Source organism: Macaca thibetana, chromosome 9 (assembly GCF_024542745.1).
Source record: "Macaca thibetana thibetana isolate TM-01 chromosome 9, ASM2454274v1, whole genome shotgun sequence".
Classification (NCBI taxonomy): domain Eukaryota; kingdom Metazoa; phylum Chordata; class Mammalia; order Primates; family Cercopithecidae; genus Macaca; species Macaca thibetana.
In genome coordinates this window covers 64,683,615-64,708,399 of record NC_065586.1, presented here as the reverse complement: position 1 = coordinate 64,708,399, position 24,785 = coordinate 64,683,615, and the positions used below count along the sequence as shown (strand labels likewise).

The following is a 24,785-nucleotide window of genomic DNA, read 5'->3' as shown; positions in this document are numbered from 1 at the left end:
CATGTTTGTTAAATGGTTAGCAACTTTAACATTGCTGTCATTAACACCCTAACCCTCTACCAATCCAAAGAGTAGTACTCAGACCTGCAGTGTGAATATCACTGGGAGGTTGTTAGAAGTGCAGGATCAGGGGCTCTGAATCAGAATGTGCACATTAGCAAGATCTCCTGGTGATCCTCATATGCACATTAAAGTTTTAGAGGCATGGGCTTGCCTCCCCCAGCTCTCACCCTTTTCCATTACAAAATGACACCCCTCTGCCAAAAACTAAGCATAAATCACCTGGAGACTCAGGGCTCCTTCACAATCTTCTTACTCATTTTTTATTTCATAGTACTTTGAGAATAGCTCCTCCTCAAACCCCCGTTCCACCCACCATCCTCTCATTCCCATTTTTCCCTCCTCTCATTTCTGTTTTCTTTCTAACTTGACAGAAGTCCGATGACTTTGCTCTGCTAATATTTTTTTTCCTTTTCTGCCTCAATATATTTCTGGTCTTCTGCCACCCTCTATTATCTTCTCAAGTCTCAGAGTAGCATCTTCCTCATTTGTAAGCTAGCCTCGCTACCTATGCCCTTGATACACTTTCCTTTTCCTCTTCTTTGGGATCTTGCTATCTTACTGATCTCCCCTCTCCCAGAATAATGTCCACTATCTCCACTAACCCCTTCCTTTTTGCATCCAAAGGGACACAGATCTTATTTTAAGAAAACCACAGCATACACACATCCAGTCATATTCACTGGATCCTACTCCTTTCTGGTTTATGATCTATTATTTCTCCTTATTTGCCATCAGATTTCACATACAAATGGTCTAGAGCAGCGGTTTCCAACTGGGATGACTTAGCCATTGAGAGGATATTTGGAAGTGTCTGGAGACATTTTTCGTTGCTGCAACTGTGGGAAATGCTACTGGCATCTAGTGGGTAGAGGCCATAATGCTATTAAATATCCTACATTGCACAGGGCAGCCTCCCACCGCAAAATTATCTGACTAGTGTGGCAACCTATCCCAGTTTGCCGGAAACTTTCCAGGCTATAGGCTTATAGCACGGAATGTCCTATGTTCCAGGAAACACCTCAGTCCTGGGCCTACTGGGACCATTGGTCATCCTATATATCTCAACCCAAATGTCAAAAGTGTCAAAGTTGAGAAATGCTGCTTTACAAGGAATACCCATTAACTTTACATTTTTCTCGCCAACTTCCTTTCCTTCAATTGGAACTTTAATTTCTGTCTTCTTTTCTACTGAAATAGTTTTTTTTCTTTCTTTTTCTGTTTTTTTTTTTTTTTTTTTTTTTGGTTGTTGTTGTTGTTGTTTTTTGTTTGTTTTGTTTTCCTAGAGACAGGGTCTCACTCTCACCTAGGCAGCAGTGCAATGGTGTAGTCATAGCTCATTTCAGTCTCTAACTCCTGGGCTCAAGTAATCCCCTCACCTTAAGCCCCTAGCAGCTAGGACAGGTACACCACCATCCTGGCTAATTTAAAAAAATTTTATCTTTGTAGAGATTGGATTTTGCTATGTTGCTCAGACTGATCTCAAATTCCTAGCCTCAAGTGATCTCTCTAAAGTGTTGGGATTACAAGTGTGAGCCACTGTGGCCAGGCTGAAATTGTTTTCTTAAAAGTCACCAGTGGCACCTTCCAAACAAGAAATCCAATGGCTTTTCTCCTTCCTCAACCCTTTGGATTTCCTTCTAAGCATTTGATACTGTTGACCACTATTTATTTTGAAGCCCTTTTTTCTTATACTCTTGGTATGTGCCAAGAGGTATGTGCTCTTTTGTGGGTTCCTAATTCCTACTGTGTTTTTGTTTTTTTTTTTTTTTTTTTTTTGAGATGGAGTCTCACTCTGTCACCTAGGCTGGAGTGCAGTGGTGCCATCTTGGCTCACTGCAACCTCTGCCTCCTGGGTTTAAGTGATTCTCCTGCCTCAGCCTCCTGAGTAGCTGGGATTACAGGCGCCCACCATCACGCCTGGCTAATTTTTTTTTTTTTTTTTTTTTTTTTTTTTTTTTTTTTTTTTTTGAGACGGAGTCTCACGCTGTTGCCCAGGCTGGAGTGCAGTGTCGCGATCTCGGCTCACTGCAAGCTCCGCCTCCCGGGTTCCCGCCATTCTCCTGCCTCAGCCTCCTGAGTACCTGGGACTACAGGCGCCCGCCACCGCGCCCGGCTCATTTTTTGTATTTTTAGTAGAGACGGGGTTTCACTGTGGTCTCGATCTCCTGACCTTGTGATCCGCCCGCCTCGGCCTCCCAAAGTGCTGGGATTACAGGCTTGAGCCACCGCGCCCGGCCATGCCTGGCTAATTTTTATATTTTTAGTAGAGACGGGGTTTCACCATGTTGGCCAGACTGGTCTTGAACTCCTGACCTCGGGTGATCCACCCACCTCAGCCTCCCAAAGTGCTGGGGTTACAGGCCTGGTCCCTACTGTGTCTTAAATGTAGATTGTTTCTTAGGTGTTTCTTGGTGCTTTTCTTTATTCTCCTGTTAAATAATTTATTCCACTGTAGCTTCAGATCTCATCTCTATTAGTTGATTCCTAAATCTCTTTCCTGAGTCTAAGTCTTTCATTTCCAATTGATTGAGGGGTTTCCATGGATGTCCAGCAGAATCCAGTACTCGACCTGAGTAATGGCAGGATCATCCCAATCAAGAAAATGTGGAATGGTGAAAATACTGGATCATGAGTCAGAAGGCCTATTTCTGTCACTTTACTTGCTTTTAGACTTGGGACCATTACTTGAGTTTTCTATAACTTATATTTATTTATTTATTTTTTTTTTTGAGACAGAGTCTCACTCTGTCGCCCAGGCTGGAGTGCAGTGGCATGATCTCTGCTCACTGCAAGCTCCGCCTCCTGGGTTCATGCCATTCTCCTGCCTCAGCCTCCTGAGTGGCTGGGACTACAGGCGCCTGCCACCACGCCCGGTTAATTTTTTGTATTTTTAGGAGAGACAGGGTCTCACCGTGTTAGCCAGGATGGTCTCGATCTCCTGACCTCATGATCCACCCACCTCGGCCTCCCAAAGTGGCTGGGATGCTAGGCATGAGCCACTGCGCCTGGCCGAACTTTATATATTTTAAGCAAAGAAATAATCCTGTGTCTGCCTAAAGATAGCTAATATGAAAAATATTTTGAAAGATTGTAAACTACTGGTATATAAGTATTACATGACCTCCTGAATTCTGATAATACTTTGAGCCTTTCTAATGGAATCTTGCCATCTCTTACTTGTAGAGACAGTTAATACACATTTCTTAAAAGTAGAGACCATAAGGTAAATCTTTTTTTTGCATAGTTTTTATCATTGTACATGTCACATTAACAGATTCTGAGTGAAGACTGATGAAAGAATTGCAATTCCATCTATTAGTCTTTATTTTTGTTTCACTAATTCCAAATATTTTATACTATATCAAATTTATCACCCCCCCTTTTTTTAAATCTCCAATTTAGGTGATGTCTTTCCAGTGCAAATGAATCCAATAACTCAATCTCAGTTTGTACCTTTGGGTGAAGTTCTTTGCTGTGCTATATCTGATATGAATACAGCTCAGATTGGTGTAACACAAGAATCACTTTTGGAGCATTTGATGAAACATTACCCAGGTAGAGTAATAGGTTTTTCTATATTTGTACTTCACTGTATGTATTTGGTTTCTATTTATCATTAGTCTTAAACACATCTAAGTAAACTGGGTGATATCCTTTTTTTCCCCTCTTCTGTAGGACTTTATGTCAAAACCCTGCCGGCCGGGCGCAGTGGCTCAAGCCTGTAATCCCAGCACTTTGGGAGGCCGAGGCGGGTGGATCACGAGGTCAGGAGATCGAGACCATCCTGGCTAACACAGTGAAACCCCGTCTTTACTAAAAATACAAAAAACTAGCCGGGCGAGGTGGCGGGCGCCTGTAGTCCCAGCTACTCGGAGGCTGAGGCAGGAGAATGGTGTGAACCCAGGAGGCAGAGCTTACAATGAGCCGAGATCGTGCCACTGCACCCCAGCCTGGGCAACACAGCGAGACTCCGTCTCAAAAAACAAAAACAAAAACAAAAACAAAAAAACCCCTGCCATAAGAAGTCCTGCATCAACAAATTTAATAAGGGTATTTCTTTTACTTTTCAGATAAACTTCTCCAAAAATAAATCCTTATGGCAATAAATAAATAAATCACGCTCTGTGGAAAAGAGTGCAAAATGAGAAAGAAAAGTTTATTTCCCCCATCTCCCATTTTTTCATTTTCATTTCCCAGAGATAACTGCTATTATCATTTCTTATATATATGTATGATAATATAACAAATTTTTCATAACATAAATTGGATCTTTTTTTTTTTTTTTTTTTGAGACAGAGTCTTGCTCTGTTGCCCAGGCTGGAGTGCAGTGGCACGATCTCGGCTCACTGCAACCTCCGCCTCCCCAGGTTCAAGCGATTCTCCTGCCTCAGCCTCCTCAGTAGCTGCAACTACAGGCGCCCGCCACCACGCCCGGCTAATTTTTGTATTTTTAATAGAGACGGGGTTTCACCATGTTGGTTAGGCAGTTCTCGAACCCCTGACCTCATGATCCGCCCGCCTCAGCCTCCCAAAGTGTTGGGTTTACAGGCATGAGCCACCGTGCCTGGCATAAATTGGATCATTCTATACATTCCCTCAACATGTTTCCTTTATTAAAAACATATCTTGGAGATCTTTCCATACTAACATATATTGACATGTCTCATTCTTTATTTTATTTATTTTGAGACAAGGCCTCACTCTGTTGCCTAGGTTAGAGTGCAGAGGCACCTTCTTAGATCACTGCAGCCTCAAACTCGTGGGTTGAAGCAATCCACCTGCCTCAGCCTGCCAAGTAGCTGGGACCACAGGTGCGCGCCACTCATTCTTTTATTTATTTTCTCCCTTTTCAAGAATGGCATCCGGGCCAGGCATGGTGGCTCACGTCTGTAATCCCAGCACTTTGGGAGGCTGAGGTGGGAGGATCACGAGGTCAAGAGATTGAAAGCATCCTGGCCAATATGATGAAACCCCATCTCTACTAAAAACTAAAAAATAAAAAATAAAAAAAAATTAGGCACAGTGGCAGGTGCCTGTAATCCTAGCTACTAAATAAACGAATGCTTTCATCAGTCACAGTTTAAATTTATAATGGGTTTTTATTTGAGTTAATTCAGATTTTCTTTTGTCTATTTACTCATTAACCTACCCATGTGACTTTGTGTGGGCTAAATTATTTTCCTGTTATTTTAATTTTTATTTTTGAGACAGGGTCTCACTCTGTTGCCCAGGTTGGAGTGCAATGGTGCAATTACGGCTCATTGCAACCTCTGCCTCCAAGGGCTCAAGCAATCTTCCCACCTCAGCCTCCAGAGCATCTGGTACTACAGACACCCACCACCATGCCCTGCTAATTTTTGTATTTCTAGTAGAGACATGATTTCACCATGTTGCCCAGCCTGGTCTTGAACTCCTGAGTTCAAGCGATCTGCCTGCCTCAGCCTCCCAAAGTGCTGAGCCATTATAGGCGTGAGCCACCATGCCTGGTCTATTCTTATTATTTAAGTTATAAATATTATTTATACTTCTTTGGCTTTTTTTTTTTTTTTTTTTTGAGACAGGGTCTTGGTTTGTTGCCCAGGCTGGAGTACAGTGGCACAATCATAGCTCACTGCAGCCTTGAACTCCTGGGCTTAAATGATCCTTCCATACCTAGCTAATGTTTAACAATTTTTTTGTAGAGACAAAGTCTTGCTATGTTGCCTAGCCTGGTCTTGAACTCCTGGGCTCAAGAGATCCTCCTGCCTTGACCTCCCAAAGCTCTGGGATTATAGGCATGAGCCATCACACCCATCCCTGGCATTTTAATCACATGTATTAATCATGTTACAATCACCTCTGGGTTTATCAAACCAATATTTAGTCATTTCAGAGTTACTGATTTCACTCATTAAAATTTTTCTTATTCAAAATCTGTCTGTAAAATGTTTATCTGTTTTAGGCATTGCAATTCCATCTGAAGATATTCTCTATACCACTCTGGGAACGCTGATTAAAGAAAGGAAGATTTATCACACTGGAGAAGGATACTTCATAGTTACTCCTCAGACTTACTTCATTACAAATACAACCACCCAGGAAAATAAGAGAGTGCTGCCATCAGATGAAAGTCGCCTGATGACAGCTTCCATGACGTATCTGGTGAGCATGGAGAGCTGTGCAGAGTCAGCCCAAGAGAATGCTGCCCCCATATCCCACTGTCAGTCTTGCCAGTGTTTCCGGGACATGCACACTCAGAATGTTCAGGAACCACCAGTTGCTACAGAAGTGACTAGGAAGAGTCACAGAGGTCTTGGGGAATCTGTACCTTGGGTACAGAATGGGGCAGTTTCAGTGTCTGCAGAGCACCACATTTGTGAGAGCACCAAACCTTTACCATACACAAGAGATAAAGAAAAAGGCAAGAAGTTTGGTTTTAGTGTCTTATGGCGCAGCATATCTAGAAAGGAGAAGCCCAAAACAGAACACAGCAGTTTCTCTGCTCAGTTCCCACCTGAAGAATGGCCTGTCCGAGATGAAGATGACTTGGACAATATCCCTCGAGATGTTGAACATGAGATAATCAAACGAATTAACCCCATTTTGACTGTTGACAATTTAATCAAACACACCGTCCTAATGCAAAAATACGAAGAACAAAAAAAATATAATAGCCAGGGCACTTCCACTGACGTGCTGACAATTGGGCATAAATATCCTTCAAAAGAGGGGGTTAAGAAGAGGCAGGGTCTGTCTGCAAAACCTCGAGGGCAGGGCCATTCTCGCAGGGATAGACACAAAGCCAGGAATCAGGGAAGTGAGCTTCAGCCAGGAAGCATTAGACTGGAGAAACACCCCAAGCTCCCTGCTACACAGCCTATCCCCAGAATTAAAAGCCCAAATGAAATGGTAGGTCAGAAACCACTTGGTGAGATGACAACAGTGCTAGGTTCCCATTTGATTTACAAAAAGCGAATCAGTAATCCTTTCCAGGGTTTGTCTCACCGAGGAAGCACAATATCCAAAGGGCACAAAATTCAGAAGACCAGTGATCTGAAACCCAGCCAGACTGGACCAAAGGAAAAGCCTTTCCAAAGGCCTAGGTCCTTGGATTCCTCAAGAATCTTTGATGGTGAAGCCAAAGAGCCATACACTGAACAACCTAATGATAAAATGGAAGCAGAATCCATTTACATAAATGATCCTACTGTCAAATCCATCAATGATGACTTCAGAGGTCACCTTTTCAATCACCCTCAACATAGTATGTTGCAAAATGACAGTAAATGCTGTCCCTTTTTGGATACCATGTTGAGATATGATGTGTATGGTGGAGAAAATGAGGTAATTCCTGAAGTCTTGAGGAAAAGTCATTCCCACTTTGACAAATTAGGGGAGATCAAAGAGACTCCGCATAGCCTGCCATCACGAGGTGCCTCCTTTTTAGACCGAACACCCTCTGCTTGTAGATTAGTGGATAACACAATACACCAGTTTCAAAATCTTGGCCTTTTGGATTACCCAGTTGGCGTGAACACTTTAAGACAACCTGAAAGACAAGACAGAGACTCAGAAGAAGTTTTGAGAAAAGGATTTGTCCAGGATGCAGAAACTATGAGCCTAGAAAATGAACGGCTTTCTAATGATGACCAGGCCTTGTATCAGAATGAAGTGGAAGATGATGATGGTGCCTGTAGTTCATTATATCTAGAGGAGGATGACATTTCTGAGAATGATGGCTTATGTCAAATGCTGCCTGGCCACATTCAGTATTCCTTCACAGGTGGAAGCCAGGGAAATCATTTAGGAAAACAAAAAATAATTGAGAGATCTCTGACCAAGTACAACAGCACAATGGAGAGGGTTGAGCCTCAGGTGCTTAAAAGAAACGAATGCTGCAAACCAACTGGGCTGCATGCTACCCCAGGTGAAAGCCAAAAACCTAACCTTTCTGCTGAAAGTTGTGGCCTAAATTCAGGGGTCCGGTTTGGTTTTAACTACGAAGAAGAACCCAGTGTTGCTAAATGTGTACAGGCCTCAGCACCTGCTGATGAAAGAATCTTTGATTACTGTAGTGCAAGAAAAGCCAGTTTCGAAGCTGAAGTCATACAAGACTCTATTGGTGACACAGGAAAGAAGCCAGCTAGCTGGAGTCAGAGTCCTCAGAATCAGGAAATGAGAAAACATTTCCCACAAAAGTTCCAACTTTTCAACACTTCACATATGTCAGTCTTGACTCAGGATATCCAATATGAACACAGTCACTTGGAAGGGACAGAAAATCACAGCATGGCAGGAGATAGTGGAATAGATTCTCCACGGTAAGTCCACACGAAAGTGTCTGGTTTAGGCCGGGCGCGGTAGCTCACGCCTGTAATCCTAACACTTTGGGAGGCCAAGACGGGCAGATCACGAGGTCAAGAGATCGAGACCATCCTGGCCAACATGGTGAAACCCCATCTCTACTGAAAATACAACCGGGCGTGGTGGTGGGCTCCTGTAATCCCAGCTACTCAGGAGGCTGAGGCAGGAGAATCACTTGAACCCGGGAGGTGGAGGTTGTAGTGAGCCGAGATTGTGCCACTGCACTCCAGCCTGGCGACGGAGCAAGACTCTGTCTCAAAAAAAAAAAAAAAAAGAAAGTGTCTGATTAGCCACTGTTCTACAGGAATTATGAAAGTCAAGGGCATTTTGAGTTATCTAGTCAGAGACTACTTAATATCACACTTTTCTAATGACACAATTCTGCCAGCTTTTATACCTTTATTGAATAAATTGTATAAAGTTACAATGAAATCTCTTATATAGTAGGATACAGTTTATTTATAATGTGAACCAAATTTGTCTGTCCCCACTACTCATAAATCTTCAATTATTTCTAAAAATAGAAATTTCTATAAGTCAAGCACTTTCTGAACTGAGGGTTGGAAGTTTTCACTTCTATTCCTGGCTCTACACAGGTTGAGAAAGGGATGTGGCTACTATTCTCTAATATTTTCTTTTCTTTTCTTTTCTTTTCTTTTTTTTGAGATGAAGTTTTTTCTTGTTCTTGTCACCCAGGCTGGAGTGCAATGGCGTTATCTCAGCTCACCACAACCTCTACCTCCTGGATTCAAGCGATTCTCCTGCCTCATTCTCCCGAGTATCTGGGATTACAGGCGTGTGTCACCACACCCAGCTAATTCTGTATTTTTAGTAGAGACGAGGTTTCTCCATGTTGGTCAGGCTGGTCTTGAACTCCCGACCTCAGGTGATCCACCCACTTTGGCCTCCCAAAGTGCTCGGATTACAGGTGTGAGCCACCGCCGGCCTAATGTTTTCTTTCTTTCTTTCTTTCTTTTTTTTTTTTTGAGACAAAATTTTGCTCTGTCATCCAGGCTGGAGTGCAGTGGTGCAATCTCTGCTCACTGAAGCCTCCTCCTCCCAGGGTCAAGCAGTTCTCCCACTTTAGCCTCCCAGGCAGCTGGGATCACAGCCATGCACCACCATGCCCAACTGATTTTTGTATTTTTTAGCAGAGATGGGGTTTTGCCATGTTGGCCAGGCTGGTCTTGAACTCCTGACCTCAAGTGATCCGCCCTCCTGAGCCTCCCAAAGTGTTGCAATTACAGGCATGAGCCCCCATGCCCGTCTTCCACTAATATTTTCCATGCCAATTTGTTTAAACATTGTTTGGGTTATAAAAGTAGTATAGCCATGATAGAACACTTAAGAAGTACTGAAAAGCACTTTTTTCTTTTAAAATAGCTAACAATCTTACTTGGTAAAAAACATTTTTTAAAACACCTATACTTATTCTAACACACACACACATTTTTTTTTTGAGATGGAGTTTTGCTCTTGTTGCCCAGGCTGGAGTACAATGGTGTGGTTTCAGCTCACTGCAACTTCCGCCTCCTGGGTTCAAGCAATTCTCCTGCCTCAGTCTCCCAAGTAGCTGGGATTACAGGTGCCCGCCACCGCGCCTGACTAATTTTTGTATTTTCAGTAGAGACAGGGTTCTACCATGTTGACCAGGCTGGTCTCGAACTCCTGACCTCAGGTGATCTGCCCGCCTTGGCCTCCCAAAGTGCTGGGATTACAGGCATGAGCCACTGTGCCTGGCCTAACATCTAGATATTTTTAAAAAATCATTTTATATTTGGTGTATTTCTCTATAACACTTCAGTCCAAATGTATAGATCTATAGATTTTGTCTACTGGGCTTGTACTGAGTTAGTATTTTGCATGTTGCTTTTTAAAATTAATAGTCCATCATATCATGAACATTTTCCCTATGTTATTTAATAGTTTCTCAAAGGTCATTCTAAAATTTGGTTCATATCTTTGCCAGTATTTTTTTTTTTTGCTTCGAGACAGTGATTCACTCTGTCGCCCAGGGTGGAGTGCAGTGGTATAGTCACAGCTCACTGCAGCTTCAACTTCCCTGGGCTCGAGTGATCCTCCTACCTAAGTCTCCTGAGTACCTGAAACTACAGGCACATGCCACCATGCCTGACTAATTTTTTTTTTTTTTTGAAGAGATGGGGTTTCTCCTTGTTGCTCAGGCTGGTTGGTCTCAAACTCCTGGGCTCAAGTGATCCACCTGCTTCAGCCTCCCAAAGGGCTGGGATTATAGGTATAAGCCACTGTATAGGCCAGCCTGGCTGGCCCTACACTATTTTCTATGCATTTGTAAGTTGCTCTGTTGTTGTTATTTCTTTGAGACAGGGTTGCACTCTTGTCACCCAGCTGGACTGCAATGACACAATCATAGCTCACTGCAGCCTACACCTCCTGGGCTCAAGCCATCCCCCAACCTCAGCTTCTGGAGTAGCTTGGACTATAGGCACATGCTCCCATGCCCAGCTAATTTTTTGTAGAGATGAGGTTTCACAATGTTAGCCAGTCTGGTCTCAAACTCCTGGGCTCAAGGGATTCTCCTACTTCAGTCTCCCAAAGTACTGGGATTACAGGCATGACCCACCACACCGGCCATCAGGCTAATTAAAAAAGCTTTTTTGATCGCTTCTTGGCCTTTTGGCTAAGATCAAGTGTAAAAAAGTTTTTTTGTAGAGACAATATATTGCTATGTTGCCCAGGCTGGCCTCGAACTCCTGGATTCAACGATCCTTTTGCCTTGGCCTCCCAGTTTTGGGATTGTAGGCGTGAGCCACTGTACCAGGGCTTAATAAAAGTATTTTTAACAACAAATCATACAGAGCCATGGCTTTCTTTTTTCATGTAACTTATATTATCCTGTTATTGATAAATGTAGCTTAAGCTTTGGTGTTTGTTTGTTCGTTTTTTGAGATGTAGTTTGCTCTGTCACCCAGGCTGGAGTGCAGTGGCGCGATCTCAGCTGACTGCAACCTCTGCCTCCTGGGTTCAAACAATTCTCATGCCTCAGTCTCCCAAATAGCTGGGATTACAGGTGTGCACCACCAGGCCCAGCTAATTTTTGTGTTTTTATTAGAGACAGGATTTCACCATGTTGTCCAGGCTGGTCTCGAACTCCTGACCTCAGGTGATCCACTCGTCTCAGCCTCCAGAGTGCTGGGATTACAAGCATGAGCCACTGCACCTGGCCTCAAGCCTTTTTCTTCTTGCCTCAGCCTCCCGAGTAGCTGGGACTACAGGCGTGAGCCACCATGCCCAGCTACTTAGTGTGTGGGTTTTTTTTTTTTTTTTTTTTTCCTGTTACGTGGCTCTCTCTCCATAGATAGATAGATAGACAGATAGACAGACAGACAGACAGACAGACATACTATTATTTTCCTTTCTTTTTTCTTTTTTTAGAGACAAGGTCTCACACTGTTGCCCAGGATATAGTACAGTGGTTCAATCAGGGCTCACTATAGCCTTGACCTCCTGGTCTCAAGCAAATCAGCCTCCTGTGTAGCTGGGACCACAGGCATGCACCACCACACCCAGCTGCTGCTGCTTCTTACTATTTTGTACGAATGAGGTCTCACTATGTTGTCCAGGCTGGTCTCAAACTCCTGGGCTCAAACAGTTCTCCTATCTTGGCCTCTCAAAGTGCTAGGGTTGTAGGCATGAGCCACTGTGCCCAGCCTGTTTTCCTTTCTTTGACATTTAGATCATTCCCAATTTTTTGTTATTAATAAATCAACCTGTAGTGAGTTATTTTTACATAAAAAGGTTTGTGGGCATTTCTGAGTTTTTTCTTAGGATATGTTCCTAGAAATCTACATTTTAAAAACATATTACTTCTTTATTGGGGGTACAAGATCTTTTCTTTCTTTCTTTTTTTTTTTTTTTGAGATGGAGTTTCGCTCTGTTGCCCAGGCTGGAGTGTAGTGGGTGTGATCTTGGCTCAGTGCAACTTCTGCATCATGGGTTCAAGAGATTCTCATGCCTCAGTCTCACGAGTAGCTGAGATTACAGGTGTGCACCACCATGCCTAGCTAATTTTTGTATTTTTAGTAGAGACAGGGTTTCACCATGTCGGCCAGGCTAGTCTCAAACTCCTTGCCTTAAGTGATCCGCCTGCTTTGGCCTCCTGAAGTGCTGAGATTACAGTCATGAGCCACTGCGCCCACCCTACCAAACAGTATTGTGTTAGCTGAAGCAAGACATATGTGTTAGATAATGGACTGATATAGCTTATACCTCCTAGAAAAGAATGTTGTATATTAAAAAATAATAATTTGCTTTTCTCTTCCATACAATTTCTCATAAAAGTAACAAATTTCACAGGAAGATATTGGCCACTTCAGATGTATGTAAGTTTTTCAGGGAACTTACTGTTTCTGACTAGAATATACTTGATACTGGATCTGAGAACAGACGTTGTTCAGAAAATATAAACTTCTTGGAAGGCAGCTGTCAAATAATTGAGGTGCTATTGTGAAGCCTTTAAAATGTAAACAGCACTTTGGATTTTGAAAAGTTAACTTATTTGATAAGTGTACCTTCGTATTAGTAAATGTACTACTTCAAAGTATCAAATGAAAGTATAATGCCTTGGTTAGAAATTCAAGTTCCCTTTGAAGCCAATAATTCTGTTATTTTTAATATCTTTAGGACACAGAGTCTGGGATCTAATAATTCAGTCATTTTGAATGGACTAAAAAGAAGACAGAATTTTCTGCAAAACGTTGAAGGCACAAAGAACAGTCAACCACTCACATCCAATTCCTTACTACCGCTAACTCCAGTCATAAATGTTTAATTTTCTTCTGGAAACCTATTTTTTTCTTTGTAAAAAGGTACAGCATTACTACATAATCTTTCAATCACATAAGAATTGAGTATATAATTGTCTAAAGGCAAGCATATCTATGCTATTAACCACATTACATATTTTGTTCTAATTACTGGCTTTTTTTCCTTTTTTGGTATCTTAAGGCTTTTGGAAACTTATTTTACTATCCATTTATTGGGAGTATATAGATTATTTTCAATTAAAAAGTGGAATTATTGGTCCCCTTCCAATTGTAATTAACTTGAATTTTTATACATTCTCAAATATATAGAATGTTAATTTACTTCCTGTAGTGAGTTGTTTTTTTTTTTTAACCTACACTAATATTGAGTTCTAAGCTAAGTGGATCTCACCAGATTTCAACACAAAATCAGAAAACAGTGTGTGTTGAAGCAGTGTCTGTTGCAAGAAAACAGTGTCTGCTGCAAGGCAGCAGTATTTGTTGCTGCTTCTATGCAACCCTAACTCTTTATCATTACCAAGAAAGAATTTACATAAATGTGTTGGCTACTCTGCAACAAGAATTCCTTTAATCATTGCTGCCCAGGGTCTTCTCTTTGACCAGCTTGGACATGAACAAATTGTTCCCAATGTGACTGACAATGTCAAAAATTCCTGTGGCAATAGGCATCTGACTGTACTACTATTCCTCTGGTTCCTCCCTATACATTTCAGGACTTCTTTTTGAGACGGAGTCTTGCTTTGTTGCCCAGGCTGGAATGCAGTGACACAATCTCGGCTCACTGCAACTTCTGCCTCCCAGGTTCAAGTGATTCTCCTGCCTCAGGCTCCCCAGTAGCTGGGACTATAGGCGCGTGCCACCATGCCCAGCTAATTTTTTGTATTTTTAGTAGAGACAGGGTTTCACCATGTTAGCCAGGATAGTCTCGATCTCCTGACCTCGTGATCCACCCGCCTCAGCCTCTTAAAGTGTTGGGATTACAGGCATGAGCCAACGCACCTGGCGCAGGCCTTCTTTATAGATGGCAGTGAGAAGTCAGATGGTGGAGATAGAATGTGGAGATAGAAGGGAAGCAGAATGGTTACTGAATGGCTTGGGAGTAGAAGAGAAGTTCTGAATGAGAGGTTTAGAGAAAGGTGGAAGGAGTCTGGTAGACATTTAGCAATTCATCTGCATTTTGGTCCATTTCCACTCATGGTAAGACCTAGAATTTTCTCTGTTAAGCCTTTTCAGATCAAGTAGTGGAATGGTCAGTTCTTGGGTTTGGGGAACATGGAGCAATCAAGACTGGTTTCAGCATGTCGAGAAGATGATGGTGCTGATTTATGGTGGAGGGAATGTTTTTTCTTTTTTTTTCTTCTCTTTCTTTTCTTTTTTTTTTTTTTTTTTTTTTTTGAGATAGAATCTTGCACTGTCACCAGGGCTGCAGTGCAATGGCATAATCTCGGTTTAATGCAACCTCCTCCTCCCAGGTTCAAGCAGTTCTCCTGCCTCAGCCTCCTGAGTAGCTGGGATTACAGGTGTGCACCACCACGCCCAGCTAATTTTTTGTATTTTTAGTAGAGATGGGGTTTCACTATGTTGGCCAGGCTAGTTTCGAACTCCTGACCTCGTGATTCGCCTGCCTCGTCTTCCAAGGTGCTGGAATTACAGGCGTGAATGATTGAATAATTGGAGAGTGTCTCTTTCTGACTCTCACCATAGTGACAACAATGAAGTCCAGAGAGATGCCCAGCACTGGAGAACTTTGTGCAGTCCCTGTGGAAGAGCAAATGACATTCACTGCTCTCTTTTGCAGTGGTCAGACCACTCACTCTTGACTACTGGTTTTCAGTGGACCCCAATTGACTGACATACCATTGCATTCTGACAAGATTAATTGTTGGCACAACGACAGTGTAAACCCTGCTGCAAGTACCAAGAGAGGTGGGTAATCTGGTATAGAAAAGACTTGTAGGGGAAGTAGAGGTGAGAGTATTGTTTTAGGGGGCCTTACAGCATGGAATCACCACCAGTGAATGGAGGTTAAGAGAAGTATTTTAACAATGAAAAAAAATTTTTTTTGAGACAGGGCCTCTGTCACTCAGGCTGGAGTACAGTGGACTAATCACAGCACACTGCAGCCTCGACCTCTTGGACTTAAGTGATCCTCCCACTTTACCCCCCGAGTAGCTGGGACTATAGGCATAAGCCACCAGGCTTGTCTAATTTTATTATTTGTAGAGACAGGATCTCACTATGTTGGTCAGGCTGGTCTTGAACTCCTGTCCTCAAGCAATCGTCCCACCTGGGCCTCCCAAAGTGCTGGAATTACAGGTGTGAGCCACTGTGCCTGGCAGAATTTTCTATTAGACAAAAGCTGTCTGAAGATGAAGTAGACAGCTTTGGAAAAGAATGAATTTCCCATTGTTTAGGGCATTCGAGCAGAGGCTTGGTGATCCCTTTACTGATATGTTGCAGAGCAATTTCCAGAACTTAGTTTAACTGGCTGGCTGAACTATATGATTTTGAAGAATGCTTCCAACTGTAAGGTGTTTTATTTGTTTTTTTAGGAGATGGGGTTTTGCCATGTTGTACAACTAATGAAGTCCATCTAATTTTGCCACTGGATGCATTATGACACTCTGCCTGTTTTAAATGAATGTATTAAATGAATCAAGCTCATTATGAAACCAGTAAAATTTTCTCCTACGAAACTTATCATATAACACACACATTAAAGATGGGAATATATGCGATTAAATTGTTTGGGAGATTATTCTCTAAAATAGGTGACCTGCGTTTTTCTCCCCAGTAATAACTGCTTTTTATGGCAACTTTATTGATTTATCTTTCCTAATGTAGTCTATTCTATAATGAGAAAACTGTTGTCTTGAGGCAGCTTAATGATCTGAGCTTAGGAGTCAGACACAAGTTTGAATTCCAATTCCAAATCCTTCATAGCTGTGTGATGGAGCAAGTCACCAGATTCCTCTGAATTGGTTTTCTCGTCTGTAAAAGGGAGATAGTAATGATGTCTCACTTACGGGATTGTGGTGAGGCTTGGGGATGATCTATCAAAAGTGCCCAATGTAGGCCTGAGCAACCCCACTGCGGGCACGGCTGTGGAATGGCTTCAGGTCTTAAAAAAAAAAGTGCCCAATGCAGGAGGTACCTAATATTATTATACATATATATGCATGTATTTTAATATATTTTATAGTGACAAAACTTGCTTGATAGGTAAATACATGGCCCACTATACAGGTCCCCTGTTTTTGTCAGGTTGTCTGGAATTCCTCCATTACAGATTTAGTCCTTTGGGAAGGTTATAGGATGTATCTGCCATCAAAATCCAGGTATGCCACGGGGAGGTATTATGCCTTTAGCAAGTTTTCAGTTGATAGCTTATAAGTAGGAATAAAATATGCAAAATATGGGCTTATTGCATACATTCATACAACATTCATTCTCTCTCATCTGAGATTTCAGACTCCTAAGAATCCCTGGCATAGCTAGGTTTTTTGCAAAGTATTTTCATTATTTCAAAAATCCTAATAGAAATTGTACTCATTTCCTTTGCCTTACTCTAACTCCTTGCTAGCTAAAAGATCGTTTCTCCACAAACAGTGGAAATTACACCAGCTCAGTAATGCCACACTATCCCATGTTGGTGTGGCGGTTAAACTGCATTTGTACCTTATTCATAGATTAGAATAATGATCATGGATCAATTATCCCTAAATACAATTTATCAGACAAAATGTTACAAAATTTCAAATCTTCCTTTTTTTTTTTTGACACAGAGTCCCTCTGTGTTGCCCAAGCTGGAATGCAATGGCATGATCTCAGCTCACTGCAACCTCCTGTTCAAGCGATTCTCCTGCCTCAGCCTCCCGAGTAGCTGGGACTACAGGCGCATGCCACCATGCCCACCTAATTTTTGTATTTTTAGTAGAGACAGGGTTTCACCATGTTGGCCAGGATGGTCCTGATCTCTTGACCTCATGATCCATTGCCTCGGCCTTCCAAGGTGCTGGGATTACAGACATGAGCCACCGCACCCGGCCAATTTTTGTATTTTTAGTAGAGATGGGGTTTCACCATGTTGGCCAGGCTGGTCTTGAACTCCTGCCCCTGTCCTCAGCTGATCTATCTGCCACGGCCTCCCAAAGTGCTGGGAATACAGGTGTGAGCCACCATACTTGGCCCAAATCTTTTTTCTTGTTTCCTTTATTTTTTATTTTTATTTATTTATTTATTTGAGATGAAGTCTCACTCTGTCACCCCTGTCCTCAGGTGATCTGCCCACCTTGGCCTCCCAAAGTGCTGGGATTATAGGGGTTAGCCACCATGCCTGGCCCCAGATCTTTTTTCATGTAGCAGTGCGCACACATGCACATGCGTGCGCGCGCACACACACACACACACACCCTAAACCAAAATGTCAAGTCTATGAGGAAGAGCAATGGAAAGAGCCTGTAGAAGGGAAAAGATTGGGAACCATGGCATTTTGACAACCTATCTACAGCTACTAAGGCTTTTTGGGTGTTGGGAAAACAGGCTATTGCTTAACAGATGAGGAAGAGAGACACGAATCTCATGAAACAAGAATGGGGGCATCTAAGACAAATTCATGATTACTTTGCTGGTGTGTTACAGGACTTTCTCCCCTTTGAAACCTTAGCAACATTTTTTCCTCTTTAGCACAAGCAGCTTCCTTCCAAACATTACTTGGATAATGGTGCCCTCTTCTGGGAAGACTGATATGACTCTGAAACCCTCTCTCTACTACTTGGTTGAAAACATCCAGAAAGTAATTGACTACAGAAACAATGAGACTAAAGGTTAAGCACTTAAAAAATCATTTAAAAGTCTGAATTTAGGCGCTAGATACATGCATAAATGTACATATGATAATGTGCTCAAAGATGTCTCTTTTCCAATGCTGTCAAAACCTCAAGCTAATGTAAGCGCCTCTGTACCTCAGTTCCATGGTGCTGTTACATCAGCGGATCCAATTTCCTGTGCTGCCAGCATTACTCTCCTCACTTTACTAGCAAGATTTTAGAACTGACTTGGTTTAGGTCCCATGGCAATGGGAAAAATACCCTCCTCCTTCCCTCCTATTCTCTTTGCCTTTACTTTCTTTCTGCTTTTCCACACTCTACACTTATTTTGTGACCCCAGTGTGTCTTAAATCAGTTTTTAACTGCCCCTTAAACTATTTCCATGTCACAGCATTTTAAAATGATGGTTCATGACAAAGCTGCTGGGGATAAAGTAAAAGGTTCAATTCCTTTTGTCACATAAGATTGACGTGCAGATGCAAAATGGTTATTTGATGACTTTTACCTTCAACTCTACAGAGTAAAACTAATCTAGCCCTGTAGTTCTAAAAGGATAAGAGAGAGGCAAGTTTCGAAATAGTCATCATATATGTGTGTGTGTGTGTGTGTGTGTGTATGTATGTTTGTTTGTTTGTTTTTTTTTTGACACGGAATTTCTTGTTGCCCAGGCTGGAGTGCAAATGGCTTGATCTCGGCTCACCGCAATCTCTACCTCCAAGGTTCAAGCGATTCTCCTGCCTCAGCCTCCAGAGTAGCTGGGATTACAGGCATGTGCCACCATGCCTGGCTAATTTCCTATTTTTAGTAGAGACAGGGTTTCTCCATGTTGGTCAGGCTAGTCTTGGAACTCCCGACCTCAGGTGATCCGCCCGCCCTGGCCTCCCAAAGTGCTGGGATTACAGGCGTGAGCCACCGCGCCCGGCCCTTTTCTTTTTATATCTTAATGGTCAGTTTAAACAAGCTGAGGCAAAGGGCAAGGGAAATCTTTATAGGACCTTGTAACAGTAGCAGCAATTGAAGCACCCAACTCTTAAGTGTTGTAAAAGAAAGTATATTAGTACTCTGGTAAGATGTTTGGAAAATAAAGATGTTCTAATAAGACTGCATCTTGAATTATTGTGCATTTTAATTATTCATGCACAGTATGCCTCCCCCAACCCCAAATCTCATTAGACACAAACTCTTGGGATTACAGGCAAGCTGGGATTACAGGCATGCGCCACTATGGCCGGCTAATTTTGTATTTTTAGTAGAGACGGGGTTTCTCCATGTTGGTCAGGCTGGTCTCGAACTCCTGACCTCAGTTAATCCACCCACCTTGGCCTCCCAAAGTGCTGGGATTACAGGCGTGAGCCACGGTGTCCGGCCTACACTGTGTTTTTATGCACATCATTATACCCTGTTGTAGGGCTATAAAGATCCTACTATGGTAGAATTGGCAGTAGGTTGAGGGATTAGGACAAAAGGATGTAGAAAACCGCAGATCTAGAGATGCATAGCTATTCTCATAATAACCTAGGAAGACAGGTACGTTTCTCCATCATCAGTAGCTGAACACTCCTTCTGCTTGTAAGTATTGAATACACAAAGTTACATGCAAACATATAGCCCTTGCCTTCAGGCCAAGCGTAGTTATGCAGAAGGCTTGAAAAAAATCACAGATTTAACATTTCTGGTTCCAGCTGTTCAGGACCAATTCCCAAACTCCACGACATGTAACAATTTCTAATTTTGCTAGGACACAGTTTGATGCTTAGGTTTTAAGGCTGGTGTGCCAGACGTTATCAAGAGGTTTATGAGTAGCCCTATGTCTCCATTGGGTAGAGTAGCTGGGTCGCAAGGATCATGAAGAGAGGAGGAAATGACTGTGAAAAGGCAACTAGCTAGCCTCGGTGATAGTAAGCAAAAGTATGCAAACACACTAAGGAAGTTACCATTTGTATTGTCAAAGGTTTCAGTTTTGTGTAAGGTTGTGATTCACGGGGAGTTAATCCCCATCACTAAAATTAAATCCTTTTTCATTCGCTGCAAATAGATATTCTGTGGAAGACATTTTGGCTTTTCTCGCTAGCAGAAAATGTGAGGCTTCCTCAGATTTTTCCTGTTGTTTCATGGGAGCATCTTCCCCAAAACATTGCAAAACTCAAAAGTTTTCAGGTTGATGTGGCAGAGAAAGCACTGATCTCAGCTTCAGGAGCTAAATTTTCTAGTCCTGACTGTGCCACTAACAGACTGTGGGACTTCAAATACATTCCTTTCTCGGGTTTCTTCTTATGTCAAACAGACAGCGAGAAAAGGATCACAATGAACCAGGGACCAACTTCACGATTAAAACTTAAGACTTCAGGGACGGACATCTGTCCGTTCCCGGCTACACCTCCGGCCCATCTGGCCCACCGCTAACTGCGCAAACACCCTCTCCACCATCGCCAGGCCCGTGGCGTCGCGCGAAGCCGTTGGTCGTTAACATCTCCCCCACAATGGGCGGGGCGGAGGGGTTCAGCTTCCGGAGGCAAATAGCGAGGCGGCGCGTGGCGGTGCCCACTGGCGTCAGCGAGGGCCTGCCCCCGCACCCGCCCACCGCGCGCTGGACCGTGTCTACCCACGTCGAAGGGCTTCCCAGCCCTAGCAGTGAACACTAGGACGCCCCCAAGAGGCTCTGCGCAGCCGAGGAGACCAGTTCAGAGTGGGGGAGGGGAAGATAAACCGAACTATTTATACTGATCAGTGCGTGCTTCCTTTGTGAAGATTGGCCAGGGCTTTACTCTAGTAACCAATCACTTCATAACAAGGGTGGGACAGTTGAGATCTCTCACACACATTGGTTGAGAGGTTGCGGCGCAATGGAAGGATTTAAACCGAGAGTATCCGGGATTATTTTTTCCCCCCGTGCGGTGGGTGTCCCGGAAGTGGCGCACGTCCAAGGCCGGGCGGCCGCCCTGCCCCCGCTTCCTTTCGCGCTGTCGCTGCCCTTAGGTGGTTGTGGCCACCGTGCCCGGAGGGAGGCGGCGGTGGCCAGTAATGCCTGGGAAACTCCTCTGGGGGGACATTATGGAGCTGGAAGCACCCTTGGAGGAGCCCGAGAGCCAGAAGGAGAGGCAGAAGTTGCGCTGAGCATGGGCCGCGCCTCCTTTTGGGCTGCGCGTGCTTGGGCGGGGAGGGGAACTGTCTGTCCCTGATGATGGCCTGTCAGAACCGGGCCGGAGCATGCGAGGGCCTCCCTTCGCGCCGCCCTCGGCTTTCTGAGGTCGCTCAGGGACCGTTTCCACCTCCACACTCCCGACCTGGAGAAAGATGGCCCTGGGCTTTGGGCCTCCCCGCGGCGTGGCCCCTAAGCCCTTCCCTTTGGCGCCTGAATCTCAGAGATGGGCAGACTCAAGCTCGCATCACCGTGGAATCTGTTCTTTCTCTCCATAAGCAGTGACGCCTGTCATTTCGTTCTCACTGGCCCTCTTAGAAGATGATTAAGAAAAAATGATTGCTGGCCGGGCGCGGTGGCTCACGCCTGTAATCCCAGCACTTTGGGAGGCCGAGACGGGCGGATCACGAGGTCAGGAGATCGAGACCATCCTGGCTAACACGGTGAAACCCCATCTCTACTAAAAAATACAAAAAACTAGCCGGGCGAGGTGGCGGGCGCCTATAGTCCCAGCTACTCGGGAGGCTGAGGCAGGAGAATGGCGTGAACCCGGGAGGCGGAGCTTGCAGTGAGCTGAGATCCGGCCACCGCACTCCAGCCTGGGTGACAGAGCGAGACTCCGTCTCAAAAAAAAAAAAAAAAAAAAGAGAAAAAATGATTGCTTTGAATATGTGTTGCTTCTGTCACCCTGTCCCCTGTGCAAGAATCCTGGGGAAAGCGATCTTAGGTTTACAAACCTCAATAACTATAGAGGCTTAAGGAAAAGTGTGACAGTGAGCCTTGCCAGGATTTGTCAGTAATGGAGATCGTGTGGGTTGCATTATTAATAGCTTTTATGGTCAGTATTTTCTTTTCTTTTCTTTTTTTTTTTCTTTGAGGCGGAGTCTCCCTCTATCGCCCAGGCTGGAGTGCAGTGGCCGGATCTCAGCTCACTGCAAGCTCCGCCTCCCGGGTTTACGCCATTCTCCTGCCTCAGCCTCCCGAGTAGCTGGGACTACAGGCGCCCGCCACCTTGCCTGGCTAGATTTTTGTATTTTTTTTTTTTAGTAGAGACGGGGTTTCACTGTGTTAGTCAGGATGGTCTTGATCTCCTGACCTTGTGATCCGCCCATCTCGGCCTCCCAAAGTGCTGGGATTACAGGCTTGAGCCACCGCGCCCGGCCTATGGTCAGTATTTTCATTCAATCTGCAGGTGATTCTTAAACCTGATTTGTACCATACTCTTTGCTGAGCACCAAGGAGGTTAAACTAAATAAGTAAAGAAATAGTCCCTGCTCTCAAGGAGCCTGTGGAGGAGTTGTAGTCTTTCCTCCTCCCACCCGCATGCCCTCCAAAAAAAAAAAAAAAAAAGGAAAAGAAAAAAACATCCTGAAACACTCAGAGGATCACAAGGTGCTGAAAAATGCCCAGGTAAAATTATTACTGGAGACCCTTGACCTGGAAAAAAGAAATCAGCTGAAGAGGCTAAGGTGGCAGTGTTCGGAGGCTGACATTCAAAGAATGAGACTTATTTTGTATAGCCTTAGAAAGCAGAATCTACCTCTCTGACCTTATCACTAAGGTAAACTTGCCATTCCAGCTAACACTTTTCTTTATTGTGCTAAAATATACGTGACATTTATCATTTTAACCATTTTTAGGTATATAGCTCTGTGACATTAAGTATATTTACATCGTTTTGCAGCTGTCACCGCCATCCATCTCCAGAACTTTTCATTGTCCCAGACTGAAACTCTGTGCCCATTAAACACTCACTTCTCATTCCTCTCTCCTTCCACTCCCGGCAACCACCATTCTACTTTCGCTCTGTGAATTTGACTACTGAAGGTACCTAGAGTGTAAGCAGAAAACCAAGCAGGTATTTTTAAAAAGGCTTCTTTTGAAATTCTTATGTTTTGCATCCAAATCCTGTCCACCCGTCAAGGCCTAGTTTATGTCTTTCCTAACAACCCTAGTTTACAGTTACCTAGTTTCGGTGGCTATCTTTATCATTTGATTGACATTTATTATGCATTTCTATGTAAAATTAGTTCATTTTTCCTGTGTGTATGCCACATATTTCCGAAAAGTTCTTGAGGAAAATGACCAAATCTTTGTCCATCCTTATGTTTCACGGCCCTTAAACTATGAAAGATAACCAGAGATTTCGAAACGGATTGGAATACCAGCTAAAAGAAATGAAGCATTATTAGAATACTGGTCTGGTGGCTAGCCGCAGTGGCTCATGCCTGTAATCCTAGCACTTTGGAATGCTGAGATGGGAGGATTGCTTGAGACTTGGCCTCCTGAAGTGCTGGGATTACAGACATAAACCACTGGGCCTTACCGGTTTCAATAGTTTCTACAGTGATAGTGTATTTTTTGTTTGTTTGTTTGTTTGTTTGTTTTGAGACGCAGACTCGCTCTGTCGCCCGGGCTGGAGTGCAGTGGCCGGATCTCAGCTCACTGCGAGCTCCGCCTCCCGGGCGGAGCCTCCTGAGTAGCTCAGCCTCCTGAGTAGCTGGGACTACAGGCGCCTGCCTAGTTTTTTGTATTTTTTTTTAGTAGAGACGGGGTTTCACCGTAAACCGTGTTAGCCAGGATGGTCTCGATCTCCTGACCTCGTGATCCACCCATCTCGGCCTCTCAAAGTGCTGGGATTACAGGCTTGAGCCACCGTGCCCGGCCGTATTTTTTGTTTGTTTGTGTTTTGTAGAGACGGGGTCTCACTGTGTTGCCCAGGCTAGTCTTGAACTCCTGGGCTTAAGTGATCGTACCACTTTGGCCTCCCGAAGTGCTGGAATTACAGGCATGAGCCACCATGCCTGGCCAACAGTGTTTATTTTTGTAACTTTTTTAAAATCATAAAAAGGTAACAGCAGCATTGAGGTTTGTTTAAATGGCATGCAATTTGAATTTGAAATTATTTTTTATCTAATTCCAAGTTTGAAATTGTTAGTGTGTGTTTCTTTAAACACATGAACAGTAAAGCTTATGGGTAGACATACTGTTTTTGTTCTATGTGCACATTAGTATACAGAGTTTTCAATAAATGTTAAATGATATCATACTAACCTGTATATATGTTAAAGAAATCTTCAAGCTTACAGTAACTTTCTTTTGTATTAGCAACCTAAATAAAAGCTTTCAAAAGATATAGAATAAATTTTTAACTTATTTTCAGAAAAACTTTTACATTCCTCATTATGTAATTTCTTTTAGCTTAGTTTATGGGCTTGTGTTAATCTTTATAATTTTGTCTACATCTGTATGATTTAGATTAATAAATAACCTTTTTGGCTGGGCATAGTGGCTTATGCTTGTAATCCCAGCAGTTTGGGAAGCCAAGGCGGGAGGATCTTTCTTTTTTTTTTTTTTTGAGACAGAGTTTCTCTGTTGTTGCCCTGACTGGAGTGCAATGGCGTGATCTCGGCTCACCACAACCTCCGCCTCCTGGGTTCAAGCGATTCTCCTGCCTCATCCTCCCAAGTAGCTGGGATTACAGGCATGCGTCACCACACCTGGCTAATTTTGTATTGTTAGTAGAGACAGAGTTTCTCCATGTTGGTCAGGCTGGTCTTGAACTCCTGACCTCAGGTGATCCACCTGCCTCAGCCTCCCAAAGTG

The 24,785-nt window shown here is 43.4% G+C and overlaps 2 protein-coding genes and 1 pseudogene across 4 annotated transcripts in view; all 3 read left to right on the top strand.

Moving 5' to 3' along the window:
- Positions 1–13,532, top strand: part of STOX1 (storkhead box 1) — a 66,772-nt gene extending 53,240 nt beyond the window's left edge. The window contains exons 2-4 of one of the 3 annotated variants that reach the window (XM_050805208.1): positions 3,466–3,618; positions 6,005–6,204; positions 13,069–13,532. In XM_050805208.1, coding sequence (XP_050661165.1) covers positions 3,466–3,618; positions 6,005–6,204; positions 13,069–13,089 — 374 coding nt within the window. In that variant the 3' untranslated portion in view covers positions 13,090–13,532. Of the gene's footprint in view, positions 1–3,465; positions 3,619–6,004; positions 8,364–13,068 lie in introns of all 3 variants that reach the window. The other 2 variants (XM_050805206.1, XM_050805209.1) reach the window with 2 other exon arrangements.
- LOC126963523 (uncharacterized) lies at positions 11,046–11,158 on the top strand (annotated as a pseudogene).
- Positions 13,533–22,387: 8,855 nt separating the features above from the next.
- DDX50 (DExD-box helicase 50) overlaps positions 22,388–24,785 on the top strand; it is a 140,446-nt gene continuing 138,048 nt past the window's right edge. The window contains exon 1 of the mRNA XM_050805222.1: positions 22,388–22,648. The gene's annotated coding sequence lies outside the window, so the exon portion shown is untranslated. The remainder of the gene's footprint in view (positions 22,649–24,785) is intronic.